Raw genomic sequence first — 19,940 nt, 5'->3', positions numbered from 1 at the left:
TGTGCCAAAATCCAAAAAAGTGAATCGTAGTCAAATTTTTTTTTCGAGTTTGCATCAAATCTCGACGTTTCATGCACCTTGAACACATTTAGCATCAAAAATAAAAATTCTATTTTTAATTTTTCCTATAGTTTATATGAGAAATTTCTGTGTGGCCGTACTCTGAAACCCGTAATTCCGGAACCAGAATTCCGATCGATCCAAAATTCAATAGCAGCCGATGGGAAGGTTGCACCTTTCATTTGAGACTAAGTTTGGGCAAATCGGTCCAGCCATCTCTGAGAAAAATGAGTGACATTATTTGACACATACGCACATACATACACACACACACACATACACACACACATACACACACATACACACACACATACACACACACATACACACACACATACATACATACACACACACATACAGACTTTTTCCGATCTCGACGAACTGAGTCGAATGGGATATGACACCCGGCCCTCCGGGCCGGGATTAGGTTGACGTTTTTCAGAGTGATTGCATAACCTTTCTATATGAGAAAGGCAAAAATGTGCCAAAATCCAAAAAAGTGAATCGTAGTCAAATTTTTTTTTCGAGTTTGCATCAAATCTCGACGTTTCATGCACCTTGAACACATTTAGCATCAAAAATAAAAATTCTATTTTTAATTTTTCCTATAGTTTATATGAGAAATTTCTGTGTGGCCGTACTCTGAAACCCGTAATTCCGGAACCAGAATTCCGATCGATCCAAAATTCAATAGCAGCCGATGGGAAGGTTGCACCTTTCATTTGAGACTAAGTTTGGGCAAATCGGTCCAGCCATCTCTGAGAAAAATGAGTGACATTATTTGACACATACGCACATACATACACACACACATACACACACACATACACACACACATACACACACATACACACACATACACACACACATACACACACACATACAGACTTTTTCCGATCTCGACGAACTGAGTCGAATGGGATATGACACCCGGCCCTCCGGGCCGGGATTAGGTTGACGTTTTTCAGAGTGATTGCATAACCTTTCTATATGAGAAAGGCAAAAATGTGCCAAAATCCAAAAAAGTGAATCGTAGTCAAATTTTTTTTTCGAGTTTGCATCAAATCTCGACGTTTCATGCACCTTGAACACATTTAGCATCAAAAATAAAAATTCTATTTTTAATTTTTCCTATAGTTTATATGAGAAATTTCTGTGTGGCCGTACTCTGAAACCCGTAATTCCGGAACCAGAATTCCGATCGATCCAAAATTCAATAGCAGCCGATGGGAAGGTTGCACCTTTCATTTGAGACTAAGTTTGGGCAAATCGGTCCAGCCATCTCTGAGAAAAATGAGTGACATTATTTGACACATACGCACATACATACACACACACACATACACACACATACACACACACATACACACACACATACACACACACATACACACACACATACATACATACACACACACATACAGACTTTTTCCGATCTCGACGAACTGAGTCGAATGGGATATGACACCCGGCCCTCCGGGCCGGGATTAGGTTGACGTTTTTCAGAGTGATTGCATAACCAATCTATATGAGAAAGGCAAAAATGTGCCAAAATCCAAAAAAGTGAATCGTAGTCAAATTTTTTTTTCGAGTTTGCATCAAATCTCGACGTTTCATGCACCTTGAACACATTTAGCATCAAAAATAAAAATTCTATTTTTAATTTTTCCTATAGTTTATATGAGAAATTTCTGTGTGGCCGTACTCTGAAACCCGTAATTCCGGAACCAGAATTCCGATCGATCCAAAATTCAATAGCAGCCGATGGGAAGGTTGCACCTTTCATTTGAGACTAAGTTTGGGCAAATCGGTCCAGCCATCTCTGAGAAAAATGAGTGACATTATTTGACACATACGCACATACATACACACACACATACACACACACATACACACACACATACACACACACATACACACACACATACACACACACATACATACATACACACACACATACAGACTTTTTCCGATCTCGACGAACTGAGTCGAATGGGATATGACACCCGGCCCTCCGGGCCGGGATTAGGTTGACGTTTTTCAGAGTGATTGCATAACCTTTCTATATGAGAAAGGCAAAAATGTGCCAAAATCCAAAAAAGTGAATCGTAGTCAAATTTTTTTTTCGAGTTTGCATCAAATCTCGACGTTTCATGCACCTTGAACACATTTAGCATCAAAAATAAAAATTCTATTTTTAATTTTTCCTATAGTTTATATGAGAAATTTCTGTGTGGCCGTACTCTGAAACCCGTAATTCCGGAACCAGAATTCCGATCGATCCAAAATTCAATAGCAGCCGATGGGAAGGTTGCACCTTTCATTTGAGACTAAGTTTGGGCAAATCGGTCCAGCCATCTCTGAGAAAAATGAGTGACATTATTTGACACATACGCACATACATACACACACACACACATACACACACATACACACACATACACACACATACACACACATACATACACACATACATACATACACACACACATACAGACTTTTTCCGATCTCGACGAACTGAGTCGAATGGGATATGACACCAGCCCCTCCGGGCCGGGATTAGGTTGACGTTTTTCAGAGTGATTGCATAACCTTTCTATATGAGAAAGGCAAAAATGTGCCAAAATCCAAAAAAGTGAATCGTAGTCAAATTTTTTTTTCGAGTTTGCATCAAATCTCGACGTTTCATGCACCTTGAACACATTTAGCATCAAAAATAAAAATTCTATTTTTAATTTTTCCTATAGTTTATATGAGAAATTTCTGTGTGGCCGTACTCTGAAACCCGTAATTCCGGAACCAGAATTCCGATCGATCCAAAATTCAATAGCAGCCGATGGGAAGGTTGCACCTTTCATTTGAGACTAAGTTTGGGCAAATCGGTCCAGCCATCTCTGAGAAAAATGAGTGACATTATTTGACACATACGCACATACATACACACACACACACATACACACACACATACACACACATACACACACACACATACATACATACACACACACATACATACATACACACACACATACAGATTTTTTCCGATCTCGACGAACTGAGTCGAATGGGATATGACACCCGGCCCTCCGGGCCGGGATTAGGTTGACGTTTTTCAGAGTGATTGCATAACCTTTCTATATGAGAAAGGCAAAAATAGTTTGGGAGACTATAAATAAAATATAATGTGAAAAAATACTTTATTGATTGAATATCGCTGTAGACCACTTACACTGATAAGCTATGCAATGGAAAGAAATATGAAACTTCTGATAAAATATAATATATGTATATTTATATGCGAGTTTTAAGACAGCCCAACATATTACCATTATCTTATAGCCTTAAGTTTACTCTAAAATTAATCCATGCCAATATGCCCTCAATTAAGTTGATACAACGAGCTATCGTTTTCTAAATTTAAATAGGTAAAATATGAATATATAATATATATTCAATCCCTCCTAAGAAAACTAAACTGAATTAGATTCTGCCAAACTACACCAAAGATAGAAATTTTAAAATTTGGACACCTCTCGAACGAGGGGTGCCATGTTTTAAAAAACTGGCTCTTAAATCTACATAACATTGAAAATTCGTCCTGATAAGCTTCGGGTTGTGGTAATTAGTTTGAATCAGGCGAATGATATTGCTGGCTACGAGCCTTTACGGAGGAGTACAGAGTATATGTACCAGCTAACCAGGTTTAAATCTGTGGTGTCCTTTCCGATTCGAGTTTGCTGACACACGGGGTTGGCTGTTTTAAACACCCCATGCTTCAGCCAGTGAAGATACTGGACTGCAAACGATTGCATTCCGCATCAGTCGTGGCTGGCCGGAAGAGGGCATATGTCAACTCAGACTCTTATCGGGAGACCATCGCCTGGTCTGTTCTACCCATCTCCTCTTTGACAAGGTTCGTCTACCTGTTCGTTTCCTGGTGCTGCTTGTTATGAAGTGTAGTAATCGCAAGAAATTGGAGCATACAGTCCCACATTGTAACACTAAGATTCGTTGTGGGAAGTGCGGTGTGAATCATGTGGATGTTTCCTGTGGAAGAGATGTCAAAAAGTGTATCTACTGTGCGTAAGTCCACATGATCTCTCGCCATGCCGCGCGTACAAACAGCGCGAGGAGAAATTGTAGCATTCCCTTCAAGAACACTTCACAGAGAAGCGACGCGACACAGGACACCACAATTATTGTGATGTGATGTAACACACACCTATTGTAGCAGGACCATCGCCGATAGCACTGAGCAGTCCTTACACTACAATTTGATCGAGCATTACTTACTGACGCTAATCAGCATGTTATTGCATGAAGGGCCAAACAGGAGTTGAGTGGTCGGTAAGCAACTTCGCTTACACGTACTACGGGAGTGTTCAAGAATCTCCTTCCAATAACAAGATCATATTAGTCCTCTCCACGAAATGGTAGCTCCACCCTTCCTGTCCAAATCGCTTCAATCAGCTGCCCTGATGGTTCCTCCCAATTTCCATGCATTTGGTGTGTAATAGGGGACACCGCCCGCATACGCCTTGCTACAACCCTGTTAAATACAGAAAATCTATATAAGTAAAAAAATGGGGATTAGGTTGTCGACGTTCAGAGTGATTGCATAACTTTTCTATATGAGAAATACAAAAATGTACTCATGTCGAAAAATCTCAATTTTCCTTAAGGGCTCGTCTAATGTAGTGGACAAAAAATGGACTATTATTCGCTTAATTGTTGGTGTTGAACCCCACGCTGAACTTCTTTTGTTTTAAACAGCCATGCATTTCTCGCGTGTATTTGCTATAACACACGTAAATATCAAACTATCGGTAACAATTTTCGAAAAACTGACAGCGATAAAATTGCAGTGTAAACAATACGCTCCAAACTACTTCTACCTAAATATTCAAGAAAAAATACCCAATAGGTCATTTTCCACAGAGTTTTTTCCGTGATGAAATTTGATGTGGGACACCCTTTAATAGTGTTTTTCTCGAAACCTCGTTTTTCAAATTGGCGAACACGATAACTCAAAAACTAATCAATGAATTGACTTGATTTTGTTCAAGAGAATGCACAATATATGTTAGCCTATGGATGAACCACAGAAAACTGAAAAAAATTCTCCCTATTATTTTGAAGAAAAGTGTGCGAATTTTACAGTAAAATATGATTTTTTTTGTTTTCATGAAGCCATTTTCCGAATCTCGAAATTTTCTCTATTTTTTTTTGTTCATTAAGTAACTACAAGTCTAAGCTTTACAAATCATATTGAATTTCCTATGTCAGACAATTTTATCAAGAGTTATCGTTTTCGCCACTCCTCGACGTGAAAATGGTCGGACGTCTATTCTTGTAACGCTCGTATGTGCACAATGAATGTATAAATAGATTTTAACATTACACAAAAGATCTATTGCGAGCTGCAAAGATCACCGGTTACGCCACTGGTAGGCACAGCGAGTTCCAGAAGCGGCTTGGTACAGAGTGAGCCACGAAGAAACCAACGTGAGATGGGGTTACCGAATCGAAGGTTCACTTCGAGATCAGGTAGCGACACCACCCAGAAAAAATGTCGACGAGGTCTATCATCAAATCGGCCGTAACTGCTGCTGAACGCCTGCAGAAGATGCTCTTGATGAGAGCTGAATCAGCCGAAAAAACTCGGATGGAAGCTGCAGAACACTCGACGACAAAAGCTGAGGTGACACCGAAGAGTCATCACAATAGTCGCTCGGTGAAAAGAGTAAGGCACACGCCGGGCGAGCAAGAGGTCCCGAAAAAGTAGAAGAGCGAGCTGCAGGGCTCCAGCGACTAGAGGAACGTTGAGAAAGACCGTGGTTAGTACATCGTGGGAAGCCAGCAAGCGAAGTGGAGAAAACGGAAACAAAAGGAAGAAAAGAAGAAGAAGAAACAAAAGAAGAAAGAGAAACCGAAGCATTCTCGGGAGAGGTACAAGGGCGATGCACTGATCATCGAAGCGAACGATACGACGTACTATGCCGCTCTTCTCAAGAAAGTGAGAGAGGACCCAGAGTTGAAGGAGCTGGAAGAGAACGTCGTCAAAACGAGACGTACTCAGAAAGGCGAGATGATATTCGAGCTGAAGAAGCATCCTTCCGTTAAGAGCTCGACCTACCGCGAGCAGCTAGGCGAACATGAGAGCCCTGTCGTAGGAAGCTGTAGTCGAGTGCAAGGGTCTAGAAGAGACCGTTGAAGAACGAAAGGGTGCACTGATCGAGCAGTGAAAACTGGATGTACCGGCGACTATCTGGATTAGGAAATCGTATGGAGGAACTCAAACGGCGGCGATTCGACTACCGGTGGCCGTTGTCAACAAGCTGGCAGATAGCTACCGGCAAAATAAAAGTCGGATGGTCGATGTGCTCGCTGAGACTCGCTGCGCGAGTTACCAAGCAAATGGAGCAAAGCTTCAGATGCTTTGACCTCAGACACCTGGCGAGGAACTGCAAGGGCCCGGACAGGTCTGCACTGTGTAGAAAATGCGGAGAAAAGGGGCACGTTGCTAGAGATTGCACGAAGCAACCAAGGTGCATGACCTGCAAAACCGGAGGACGGAAACGTCGATAGTGCAGGAATAGCGGCTATCCAAGTAATGGGCAGTTTCCCTGTGCAAAAGGAGTTGATAACACACACGAAGGTTTCGTGATCGCTAGGATCAACGGCGTATTCGTCTGTAGCTGCTATACTCCCCCTGGACACCAGATTAATACAATCGGATGCTGGACGAAATAACAATCATCGACATAACATTCTGCAATTAATGAGCAGTACACACATAGCGACCACCAGGCGTCCCACTACAGAATTGGTCGGTGGAATTGTATTGTAACGCAGAAAGTAAGGACTGGTGAGCGAAAGTGGAAAATAATGGACTTCGACAAGGACTTTTTTGTGGAAGCACTTCGTGCTGACAGCGTCACTCCAATTTCGAGCGCCGATGAGTCGCCGGAAACAGTAGCGAGGGCATGTGATGTAACAACGCCAAGAAAAATGAAGCCGAGAAATTACCGGCGTCCGGCATACTGGTGGAACGGAAGACTAAGCATCCTCCGGACTGCCTACCTAAAATCCAGAAGACGCGTTCAATGAGCAAGATCTGAGGCAGTCAGAGAAGAGTGTAAGGTAACATTCCTGGGTGGCTAGGGCCGCTTTTAAACGCGAGATAGTGCTAAGCAAGTCCACCTGCTACAAGGAGCTGTGCAGAGAAGCAAACGCCAACCCATGTCGTGTTCGCAAGGTCAAGGGTACAATGACGTCACTCGAAATGTGCGCTGACAAATTGAAAATTATCGTGGAGGGTCTTCTCGCGAAGCACGGCCCCACCCAACCCACACCGTAAGTTGATGCTGGTGACAATCGAGTCTCCAATGACGAGCTTCTTATAGTGGCAAAGGGGCTGAAAGCGAAGAACGCTCCCGGGCTGGATGGTATCCCCAAACTGGCGTTTCCGGACATGTTCAGGATGGTCTTTCAGAAATGCTTGGACGATGGCTACTTCCCGGATAGATGGAAGATCCAGAAGCTGGTGTTGCTGCCAAAACAAGGGAAACCTTCAGGAGATCCAGCATCGTATCGGCCTATATGCCCGCCGGATACACTTGGTAAACAGACTATCGAAGTTCAAAGGGGTATGCCTAATGTGACAGTCTGGTATTCTGTCAACAAAGAGTATTTACGGGTACTCTCGAAGCTAAGGAGGAAGAGGCCAAGGGATCAACAAAGTACCGCCATTGGCCAAAAAACCGCCATGAAACCACAAATCGGTTTTCGGGAGAAATTCCGCCGCCGAGGAACTCTCCGTCGGTGTAGACTAAGCCCACCGCCGGGAACCATTTGAGTAACATGCGCCGTAGCATGTTACTCAACGGGTTCAGGTCGCTGAAGCGCCAGCGAACCGGATGTCAGGCTTCACAGGAATCGCCGGACCGACCTCGACACCCTACCGGGTAGCTCGTGAGTAGCCTAGATCCCCTTCCGGGATTATACCGCATCGAATAGCAGTGAGTCGTAGGGGCGCCAGTGAACCATAAACTACGCTCCACCCGGAACTACTGGACAAACCTCAGCACCTACTGCTTGGCCCGAGTAGGCTAGGTCCACCTGCGGGGACTGGATCGAGTAGATCGGGTCGTAGCGGAGAGCTAAGATGCTCTCGGAAACGAACATCGGTATCGAGAGAAATCTACCGCCGTAGGGTAGATTCACAGCCGTGGACTATCCGACTATATCGTGGCAAAGTGGGAGCTAATTGGCTCACGTAACATACATTGGAAAAAAGAAAATTCCGCTGCCGGAGAACTCTCAGTCGGAGTAGGGTAGTTCATCGTCGTATAATATCCGAGTACATCTCGATAAAACTGGGAACTAAATGGCTCAAGGAAGTAGGTATCGGTATCAGGAGAAATTCCTCCGTTGGGGAACTCTAAGTCGCAGTAAAGTGAGTTCACCATCGGGGACTATCAGAGAAAATTGTGATAAGGCTGGAAGCTAGGGCATTGTAACAATTTTTTTTTTGAATTCTCAAAGTCCCCCTGTCTCATATTGTGACAAATGTCAAAGTAAGCTCAGATGCCACATTTCACATCATTTGGACAATTCTAGACTCCTGCCCACTTCACTTGAAATTTTTGAAATTGGTACTATGGGAAAATATGGAGGAAAAATATATTAAATGCTACTTTTGAAGCAGCGATCAGAAAATTACAATTTATATCTCTAAAGAAAATAACCTTAGTATTTGAATAGAGATATTTCTGTTTCTAGAAAAATACCGAAAGTAGGGTACTGGGTCATTTTGGCCCCAAAATCCCCTATTTTTAATAAACTTTCTGCTCTGTGATGCAAATTATACATATTTTGCAGTTTTTCTAATGTGAAAAATCTCACAAATAGAACGGAACCTTTTTGACCTTTGTCCGAATACGAAGTTTGGGTTATAGGGCCTTTAGTCATACATATTAAATTTTATCATTTTCTCGTTTGTATATCTCTATTATTCTTCAATCAGTTTTCATAAAAGGTAACTTGTTGATCATAGAAAATTCTTAAGAATGCTACAAAAATAGATTCGTTAGCGGTAAAATTCAGTTCGTGGAGAATAAGATCGAAAAAAGAGTAAGAAGTGTTTTAGTGGTTAGGCACGAAAGTGAGTCGTCACACTGTGCCAATGCACTACGGACCAGCCTTTTGAAGCTTTTGAGCCTTACCATAAAACAAAATACACACAGACATTGTCCCAATTTGTCGAGCTCAGTCGATTGGTATATGAGACTCGGCCCTCCGAGCCTAGAAAAAAAGTTTTCATAGTTTGGGCGAATCCTATGCATTTAATTGTAAGAAATGTAAAAAGTAATTGGCACCGTCAAACTAACGCATCCGTGCCTACCTGATAACTGAATAAAAAATCACTTTCAAATTATTGTAACTTTTATTCAGGAATTTTCTTTTGGGCGAAATTGGTTCCATGCGTATTGTTTATATTGTGTAAGTTTCACTAGCAAATGTGCAAGCGATACTCATATGAGTAAATGCGCCCGAATAGTTTGCTACTGCAACAATAAAAACTCACATTTTCACACGAAAAGTTATTGGCACTCACACAACTTCTCCGGATAAATACAACGTGTTATTTCTCCGGATAAATAAAACAGCCGGAGAATGAGTGAATGAGTTTATCACGGTATCCTTTTTTCGCTCGCTGCTTTCCTGCCGTTATTCCAAAACACGAAAAAACAAGTCTATCATATTTCTTTGCCGCTTTTCTTTGTAATTAACCTTTTCATGCCCAACTTTTTTCTAGTGTATGTAGGGTTTCAAAACTATTTTTCCTTTAAAATGATGGACTTAAGAAACTCCAAAAACCATTTTTCATAAAGGTAGTTGCTTTCTTTACAGTGCTAGAAGCTGCTCAATTTTTACCTTGTAATACTCACTACAATTCTCCTAGAATATTTACAATAGTCCAACTGTGTGGAAAACGTAGCCAAAAATAGTCTAAATTGATAAGTTTTATCAGTTTTCACTAATATTGCAACATAAAGATGTTATATGAAAAATTTATTTTCCATCGTCAACGTAAACGGTCCCTGGCAGCACTGCTCCATCGGATTTCAATCAGACTAATTGCAACAACTTCAGTTCTAGAGCTGATCCTTGTAACCGTTAATACTCAAATGAAAGCCAATAGTCACATTTATTAGCCTTACTTGTTTTTGTGAGCAAATCTTGCCTCAATCAAAAGTTATAGCTGTTTAAAAACGTTGTTGTCCACAAACAACATGGGCATGAATGGGTTAAGTGTATTTTTTTGAAGTTTTTATTGATTTCCACGATATTAAATTTTTATCACCTTCTCCGGTGAGAAGGAAAAAGTAAAAAAAAAATTATCCGGAAAATCATTTTCACGCTATTTGTGGAGACGGAGAATTTTGCGACTCATCTTATCTCGGAAAAGTTGTACATCGGATAAGCTTCTTCTCGCGTGAGTGAGAGAGAATTACAATGCCTGCGGAAATGTGATCGAAAGAACATCAGCGACGCACATAAATTTTGCGCACGTGCCTAGAAATTCATGATCTCTCTACCGTGCCATTAGCAAGTACCTGGAAATGGTCCAATCTACGGTAAGTCCTGTTTTGAAACGGTACATCGAACAACGCACATTCCTCCATTAGTTCAAATAGCACCGCGTTAATAAGTTGATTACAGGACCGCTCTCTTTACGGTAATGCTGACAGAAACTTATCCCAATCCTCAGACCCACCTTGGGTATCGTACCATAAACACCAATCAATTTGTGTGAAACCTGTTGGTTTCAAACAGTCCAATATGACCAATAAATCGTTCCTATCTAACGGTGACATCACCACCATCATTCCTGAAATCTCTCCCGGCGGGCACCAAACGATGCTGCTCCAGGATTATACCGATTCTGCCATCGTTTACGACCAGCATCGTCATAATCTGTTACGAGACCATTTGGTCGACGGGCAGGAATAAATCTTTCCACTTGGAACTGAAGCAACCAATTGATAGGAGAACGTCCTAGTCGCCGTCGTCGTCGTCGCCGTGACTGATATCGTATCTATCGGAAAATCAGACATAACTGCTTGAATGCGGAATGATGATTTTTCCGAAATCTACATATTACCCTATCGATCCGCAGATGATGTGGAAGCCCAGTCAGTGATCCAATATAAGCTAATGGCAAATATGATTGAACGATTCCTTCTATTCCTAACATGATTTCCAGCGTGAATCAATTTGATTCCGAATCAGTTGCGGATACGATTGAGTTATATGTACAGGGGAGACGCTGCGCTCTGTCTGGTATGACACTAAACGGTTTATGGGTGCAAAGTTGGTGAACTCTTGACCTCGACGCGGTTAGTGGTGATGTGATTTTTTTTATGGACTGTCGATATAATCAAGCTTGATTTTTATTCACTTTTTACAACTCAATCAACCTAGCAGAACCAGGACCCACGTATTAGGCAGTGACTAACCACCATGCGTCTGCTTCATTAGAATTAAATGGAGAGTGCAAACTCATGGGATTGTACCTTCTGATTGATGTTTCACTTTGCGTTCATTAACAGGCCCTTTGGGAAGGAAGAGAAAATTCGTTTCAATATTGTGAAAGTGGTTTCGTTAAAAAACTTTGTATTTATTTATTCTACGCCCTCACCAATTTATCATTTTCACCAATTCCTAGACCTAGAATATCACAGAATGCCTCCAGACACGCATACCAAGGGGTAATGTTCTGTCGTCGGGTGGAGGGAATAAAAAAACGATATGAACTGTGATTATACAAACGGTACGACAAGAAACTTTGCCAACTTTCGGAAATATAATGACGACGGCAGTGTCGGTAAATGAAGTGCCAATGTCACACGACTTGTGTGCCGACTTGCGTGTGGGTGGGTGGGTGCGTATAGCACCAGAAACTTACGTTTTCGTGTCTGAATCGGGTGAGAATTTTGATTTCACGCAGCGTTCGCTGGCAGTAGGTCTGATGCTCGAAGGGGGATATTTTTTTGATGGCAACTTTTGTTTTTGTCACGGTGTCCACTGCAGATCTGTAATTAAAAGACAGCAAAATAGACTTATAAGTAAAGGTTATTATACAGCAATTCGTAAGGGAAAGTCAGATCACAGATGTGGATGTGTAAATTCTTAAGTGTATAGCTGAACAGGGTAAAATTGCTTAGAAGTTTTTTACAAATAGACCTTTCTTATCCCCTCGATAAAATATAAAACAGAAGCTTTCCCTGCGGCGGCATTCTTTACTTCCGAGAAGTTGAATGAAAAAAAAAATAGAAAGGAAGGAAAAGAAAAGTTTCCTTTTAAAACCCGCCACTTTTTTTAAATATAAATATAAACATTCTTCTTTAAAGGTCTTTCTACATTTTTTGCTGCATTCCAATTGCCAAAGAAAAGTGTAACTCGAAGTGATTAGGACTACTACAAAGATCATCTGAAGCGTAGCTAGTAATTAGAAATTCTTTTGTCTAAACAGGTCTGTGATCAACTCTACGACTTCGTCTCTCACCCATTTTGCTTTTTTTTGGTTCCTGAAGAAGTTCTCACTCCACCTCCTAAGCGGCTTAACGCGGGTTAGTTAATTATTTTAATTAAAATTTCTTCCGAAACAATACAGACCAATTACCCGAAAATCAAGAAGACAACGGACTGTTTGATCGCGACAATCCGTGAAAGTAATCAATTACCGACCGGTAAAGAAAATCCGTTCATCCCTGGAACTAATTTCGGTTCCATTTTTCATATCAACTTCCATACTGGACTCGCTCGCGTCGCTCCATCAGAGGGGGGGGGGGGTACGTCCGTTGCCCAGCTGTGCTGCTGCCGTCGTAATACGTTCCGGCGTCTGTAAATAATGTTGATTGATTACACTTGAAAAACAAAAACCCCTGACTTGGGGTTTTCGTTGGAAGTGCTTCCGAGCTTCTTGCACAACACTCGATGGTTCCGGGCCTGGATGTCACCGTGGGGCCATGTGAATAGCAAAAGAATATTGATTTATGAATATCGTGGTAAGTAGCAATAGGTTTCCTGGAAGCAATTTTGTTTTGCACCATGTAGTGACAATGTAGCCCCGCAGGAGGTGTCCGGTTGTGACCGGTAGCTAGTTAGAGTTGCCTAACCATATTAAGAGCGACCAGGTCGACGATTTTTGGAATGAGTGGTCGTGAATTGGATAATAACACATGAAAAGATGAATGCACGGTGGATTTTGGTACTGAAACATTTCACGCAAAATATCATTGGCACAAAGCTTAGTTATTTGTAAATAAAGAAACAAATACCGATGAAGACAGATTTACAACAGCAACCCACAAGAACATGAAACAAACTAGAATTTCTGACGATGAACAGCATGAAAGTAGTACCGATAAAGACATGGACGTAAAGGACTTTCAAATAGAGAAAAAAAAATTTCATCGTTTTTTTTTTTAATGTAAAAAGGTATGTACGCTCTTAAGTGTCGAACATCCACTAGTGAAAACCAAAAATGCCCTAGCGAAGACAACATGGACATACAAGAGAGCGAGAGAGAGAGGATGGACTCAACGATCCACAACGCGCAAATGATTCTCTACCAAAGAAGGAGAAGAGTGGCACACACAGCAACGCGCCGCAATAATTTGTTTTTTTTTTTAAATTGTGCTTTTTGCGTTTTTGTCAATATATAAAAGATTCGTGGCTCAATTATGCCAATGCCACGAGCCATTCCAAATAAATATAAAAAATCACATTTAATTAGCAAATGACTGGAAGGTGTGAAATATTTTTCAATATTAGGAGCCATAGTACTCAAGGGAGAGCAAAGAATTGTAGGAAGAGAGTTTGGAAATGCGTGGAGTATGGTCATATGAGTAAGCTTAGAGTTTTCCGGTGAGTTAACCCTTTCATGCTCAACTTTTTTCTAGTACATGTAGGGTTTCAAAACTATTTTTCGTTGAAAACGATAGGATCAAGAAACACGAAAAGCATTTCTTCATAAAGAAATCTCCCTCGCAAAGCTAGAAGCTGCTCAATTTTTACCTTCCAATGTTCAATACAATTCTCCTAGAATATTCACAATAGTCCAATTGCATGGAAAACGTAGCCAAAGACAGTCTAAATTGATAACTTTTATCAGTTTTCAATAATATTGCAACATAAAGAAGATATATGAAAAAATCATTCTCAGTCGTCAACGTAAACTGTCCCTGGCAGCACTGCTCCATCGGAATCCAACCAGACTAATTGTAATAACTTCAGTTCTAGAGCATATTACTGTAACTGTTTATACTCAAATGAAAGGCAATAGTCACATTTATTAGCCTTACTTGTTTTTGTGAGCAAAGTTTGCATCAATCAAAAGTTATAGCTGTTTAAAAACGTTGTTGTCCACAAACAACATGGGCATGAAGGGGCTGAATATCAATCTCAATTTCATAAATTTTATCGAATTTATTATATTAATAATAGTATTATTTTATTAATTGGAAACAGAATTCTTTATCATTTTATTGATTTTATTTCTTTTTTTCCTTTTTTATTCATTTCATTTTCTTTTTTTTCACAAAGGATTAGAGAAATTTCTAAAGAGATTTCGTTAACCTGCAAAAGAAGAGAATGACCCTAACGTCAAAACCTTCATTAAAAATGTATTGTTTTTTTCATTTTATTGATTTTATTTCTTTTTTTATTCATTTATTTTCTTTATTTGCTTCATATTCATGCCTTTATTTTCTTCTTTTTGTTATTTTTTTCGTTTTCTTTATTTTCGCATTTTTTCATTCTTTCACTTTCTTCTGTTTTTTTTTTATTTTTTTCAATTTTTTTTCTCTTTATTCTTTTGTTTCAATGCATGCATTTTATTCAATTTACTAATTTTATTCATACTATTCATTTCATTGACTATTAATTTTACTGATTTTTTTCATTTTATAAATTATATCAGTTTTATACTTTTCATTCATTGTATTTATTTTACTCTTTTTATTCACTTTATTCATATTACTCACTTTATATTTTTTTATTAATTTTTTTTATTATATACGTTTTATTCATTTTGTTTATATCATGCATTTGATTCAATTTATTCTTTTTTTCATTTTAATATTATTTTGTTCATTATTTTCCTTCTTTTTTCAATTTCTTCATTTTATCAATTTTATCATTTCCTTTATTTTATTGATATTATTATTTAACTCATTTTATGAATTCTATTATCTTTTATTTGATCGATTTAATTTTAATAAATTTAATTCAATAATAATTTAATTATTTTTATTAATTTTATTATTTTATAAATTTTAATTTTGTTTTCCTTTTTTTGACTATGTTAGTCACAGTTAGTTAGTTTTATTTTTTACATTTTAACGACATTCAATTAGCTAGAGATTACCGGGTAGGGAAAGTTATGAAAATTAGAGCCATAGTACTCAAGTGAGAGCAAGGATGTGAAGTAAACAGATCGGAAAACTAGAAGTGGCAGGGTCATTAGAACAGGCTTAATATCGTACGGGCTTGATTTTTGTCTTCTGCTAATGAGGGTCGAGCTTAGGCAGCATAACTACGAATCACCCGAGTTAACTAGCATGTGTCCTGGTATAGACAGACAAGTCCATTCTAGTTAATTGAATGTCGTTAAAATGTAAAAAATAAATTTTAATATTTTCATTAATTTTATTAATTTCATAAATTCTTTTAATTTTATTAATTTCATGAATTTTATTTATTTTATGAATTCTGTGAATCATATTAATTTTAATAATTTTATTATTTTTAAAGTTATGAATTTTATTATCTTTTTAATATCATTAATTTCATTCATCGTATTCATTTTATAGATTTTCTTAATTTCATAAATTTGTCAGTTTTATTTATTTTTATCATTTTATTCATTTTATTGATCCTATTGATTTTATTGATTTTATACATTCTATTCATTTTAATAGTTTTACCTACTTCATTCATTATATTCATCCAATCATTTTTTTTTAATTTCATTTATTTTATTCATTTTTTTTAGTTTTATCCGTTTGCTTCATTTCATTCATTTCACTCATTTTATTCGCTTTATTTACTTCATTCATTTTATTATTTTGTTCATTTTGTTTTTTTATTTCGATTATAAAGGTTTTAACCTTAAGGTGATTCACCTCTTCCGGTTAGAAAAATCTTATGAAAAATTTCCAACCCCATGTGCAGGGGTCGGGACTCGAGCCCAGATTCGCCGCATACAAGGCAATCGATTTACCAACTACGCTACGTCCACCCCTGTTCATTTTGCTCATCTTATTCATTTCATTGTTTTATTATTTTATTTATTTTAGTAGTTTTATTAATTTTATTAATTTAATTAATTTGAATAATTTCATCAATTTCATTGATTTGAATAATTTTATTATTTTCTTAATATTAGCAATTTTTCTAATCTTAATTATTTTATTTATTTTAAGCATTGCATATATCTTATTCGATTCATTGATTTTATTAATCTTATTAATTTTATTAATCATAATAATTTTATAAATTCCATTTATCATAAATTTTATTAATTTTAATATTTTTTGAAATTTGATTAATTTCATTAACCTTATTAATTTTAATAGTTTTGTTAACTTTGATAATTTTATTGCTTTATTTTTTTATTCATTTCGTTTATTTGATAGGCACAAATGCGTTAGCTTGGCGGTGCCAAATTCTCTTGTTTTTACATTTTGGATATCTTAGAACTAGGAGGTTACAATGTCGAAATATTTTTTTTATAAAAGAGAAAAAAAATTACAGCTATCTTAAGATTAGAAATAAGATTCTATGAACAAGAGAGGGGCAAAAGATTTTTTTATAAAAAAATTTAAAACAAGGGATTCAGTTTGATATACAAGAGGGGTAGTAATAGTATTTTACGAAATATTTTACAGTTAAAACTAACTAACAATATGGTTTGGTATACAAAAGGGGGAAAAATATTTATGAGAAATTTCACAGATATCTTAAAACTAGGGATACAATTCTATTTACAAGATGGAGGACATAAGTTTCAATAAAGAGTAAAAATTACAACTATCTTAAAACTAGGAATACAGAATACAAATTTGATTTTTTAAACGAAGACTTATGCTTGGTCAAGATATTCGGAGGGGTTTATTGTTTTATTAATTCTATTCATTTTATTAATTTTGTTCATTTTTTTCGTTTTGCGCATTTTATGCTTTTATTCATTTTGTTCATTTTGTTTATTTCATGTATTTGATACATTTTATTCATATTCTTCATTTTATCCATTTTATTCACTTTATTCATTTCACTCATTTTATTAATTTATTATTTTCTTATTTCATTTATTTTATTACTTTAATGAATTTTATTAATTTTGTTAACATTATTAATGTTATTAGTTTAATTGATTTTATTAGCTTTAATATTTTTTTTAATTTCATGAATTTTATTAATTTGCATTATTTTGTTGATTTTATTAATTTTGAGAATTTCATAAATTTGAATAATTGTATTAATTATTTTCATTGTATTCATCTCATTCATTTTATTGATTTTTTTTAAATTTAAGAATTTCATTAATTTGAAAAATTTTACTGATTTTTTTCATTGTGCTCATCTCATACATTTTATTGATTTTATTAATTTCACTAATTATAATAATTTTGTTAAATTTATTAATTTTACTCATTTCATTCATGTTATCCATGTTATTCATGTTATTCGTGTTATTCGTGTTATTCGTGTTATTCATGTTATTCATGTTATTCATGTTAATTATGTTATTCATGATATTCATGTTATTCATGTTATTCATGTTATTCATGTTATTCATGTTATTCATGTTATTCATGTTGTTCATGTTATTCATGTTATTCATGTTATTCATGTTATTCATGTTATTCATGTTATTCATGTTATTCATGTTATTCATGTTATTCATGTTATTCATGTTATTCATGTTATTCATGTTATTCATGTTATTCATGTTATTCATGTTATTCATGTTATTCATGTTATTCATGTTATTCATGTTATTCATGTTATTCATGTTATTCATGTTATTCATGTTATTCATGTTATTCATGTTATTCATGTTATTCATGTTATTCATGTTATTCATGTTATTAGTGTTATTCACTTTATTAAATTTTCATTTCATTCATTCTGTTCATTTCATTTGATTTGTTAATTTCAATAATTTCGTTTATATTATTCCCTTTATTGATTTGAATCATTTGTTTTTTATTCATTCTATTGATTTTATTAATTTTGTTCATTTCATTGATGTTACTTTTATTAATTGTACTCATTTCACCAATTTAATTCATCTTTTTGCAATTTACACATTTTGTGTATTTATTATTAAATTTGTTGTTGTATTATTTTATAATTCAAATGTTTTTGCAATTTTTCTAATCCAATATTTTTTTTTAAATTTTATCGTTTTAATAATTTTAAAATTTTATTAATTTAATTCATTTGATTCAGTTCAATGATTTTTTTCCAGTTCACAAATTTTATTCAGTTTCTTCATTTTATTAATCTTATTAATTCTATTCAGCCATTCCTTTTATTCATTTTGTCCAAAAGATTAATTTAACTCAATTCAATTTATTTTATTAACTTTATAACTTTTTATCAACATTGTCTAATTCTCCATTTGATTAGCTTAAGTAATTTAATATATATATATATATATATATATATATATATATATATATATATATATATATATATATATATATATATATATATATATATATATATATATATATATATATATATATATATATATATATATATATATATATATATATATATATATATATATATATATATATATATATATATATATATATATATGTATATATATATGCCAAATTTAGTTTTAAGTTTGTTTATTTTAAATACATTTTTTGTGAAGCTAGTTGGCAATTATGTCAAATTATTTTATACTAAAATTGGCAACACTTTTTTTATTGTTCAATATTCCAACGTGTTAAAATGGATGAAACTTTTTGTACATTGATAAAGCACTGAAATAATACAATTTTAGCAGTTTTAAAGGTTTTCATAATCTTTCATTCTAGTTTGACACAAATTATGCGAATTCTGGTTATTCGAATTTCACAGTACATTGAAATACTTTATATAATACTAATTAACATCTATTAAACAATGAGTATCTTTACAGAATTAGTTTAAACAAATATTTGAATGAAAAACATTGACATCAATAACTTAGTGTGGGTGAACATGCAGGTTATCAAAGTCACCCCGGAATACGAAAACGAACTTCAACTTGAAATCATTTTTGGAACAATAGCTGTAAGCGGACAATTTAAGGTAAACCAACCAATCTTGTTCTCCATACATCAGAACATGGTTTAAAAATATTAAACATGAAAAAAATGTGTTGCGTCTAAAAATATGTAATGATTACTTCGAAAAGTGATCAATGTCACCCCGGTTACGGTACTTTTTTATCATCGATCATTATTACAAATTAAGTCAGAATGGAAAAAATGAATTAAATAATGCTAAATGCAATAAATAACAATTCTAACCATTTTTCAATATAGTTTATCGAAATAAAATAACGTTAATTCATTGAAACTGTGAAATTCGCTATATTTTCAGGGGGCATGTGCGAGTGGTTCTGGTTGGAGTTTTAGTGAAAGCAAAGACTCAAATATATTTGTTTTTGCTTCTATTTTCAAAATCAGGCTGAGAATTATTGTGCGAAAATTTTTTTGGACCACTCTAGTGTATACGATCCATCTTCCACTGACTGTCAGTGTACTTATGGAAGAAACTTGTTTGCATCTACATAATAATTA

General features: G+C 35.8%; 1 protein-coding gene across 3 annotated transcripts in view; it reads right to left on the bottom strand.

The window, feature by feature from the left end:
- LOC131678837 (mitogen-activated protein kinase 1) overlaps positions 1-19,940 on the bottom strand; it is a 301,065-nt gene that overhangs the window by 87,394 nt on the left and 193,731 nt on the right. For all 3 annotated transcript variants that reach the window (XM_058959234.1, XM_058959233.1, XM_058959235.1), the window contains exon 3: positions 12,035-12,161. In XM_058959234.1, the coding sequence (XP_058815217.1) occupies positions 12,035-12,161 (127 nt within the window). The remainder of the gene's footprint in view (positions 1-12,034; positions 12,162-19,940) is intronic.

This window comes from Topomyia yanbarensis, chromosome 2 (genome assembly GCF_030247195.1).
Source record: "Topomyia yanbarensis strain Yona2022 chromosome 2, ASM3024719v1, whole genome shotgun sequence".
In the NCBI taxonomy this organism is placed as follows: Eukaryota; Metazoa; Arthropoda; class Insecta; order Diptera; family Culicidae; genus Topomyia; species Topomyia yanbarensis.
The sequence above is the reverse complement of the archived record's forward strand: the minus strand, read 5'-3'. Positions and strand labels throughout refer to the sequence as shown.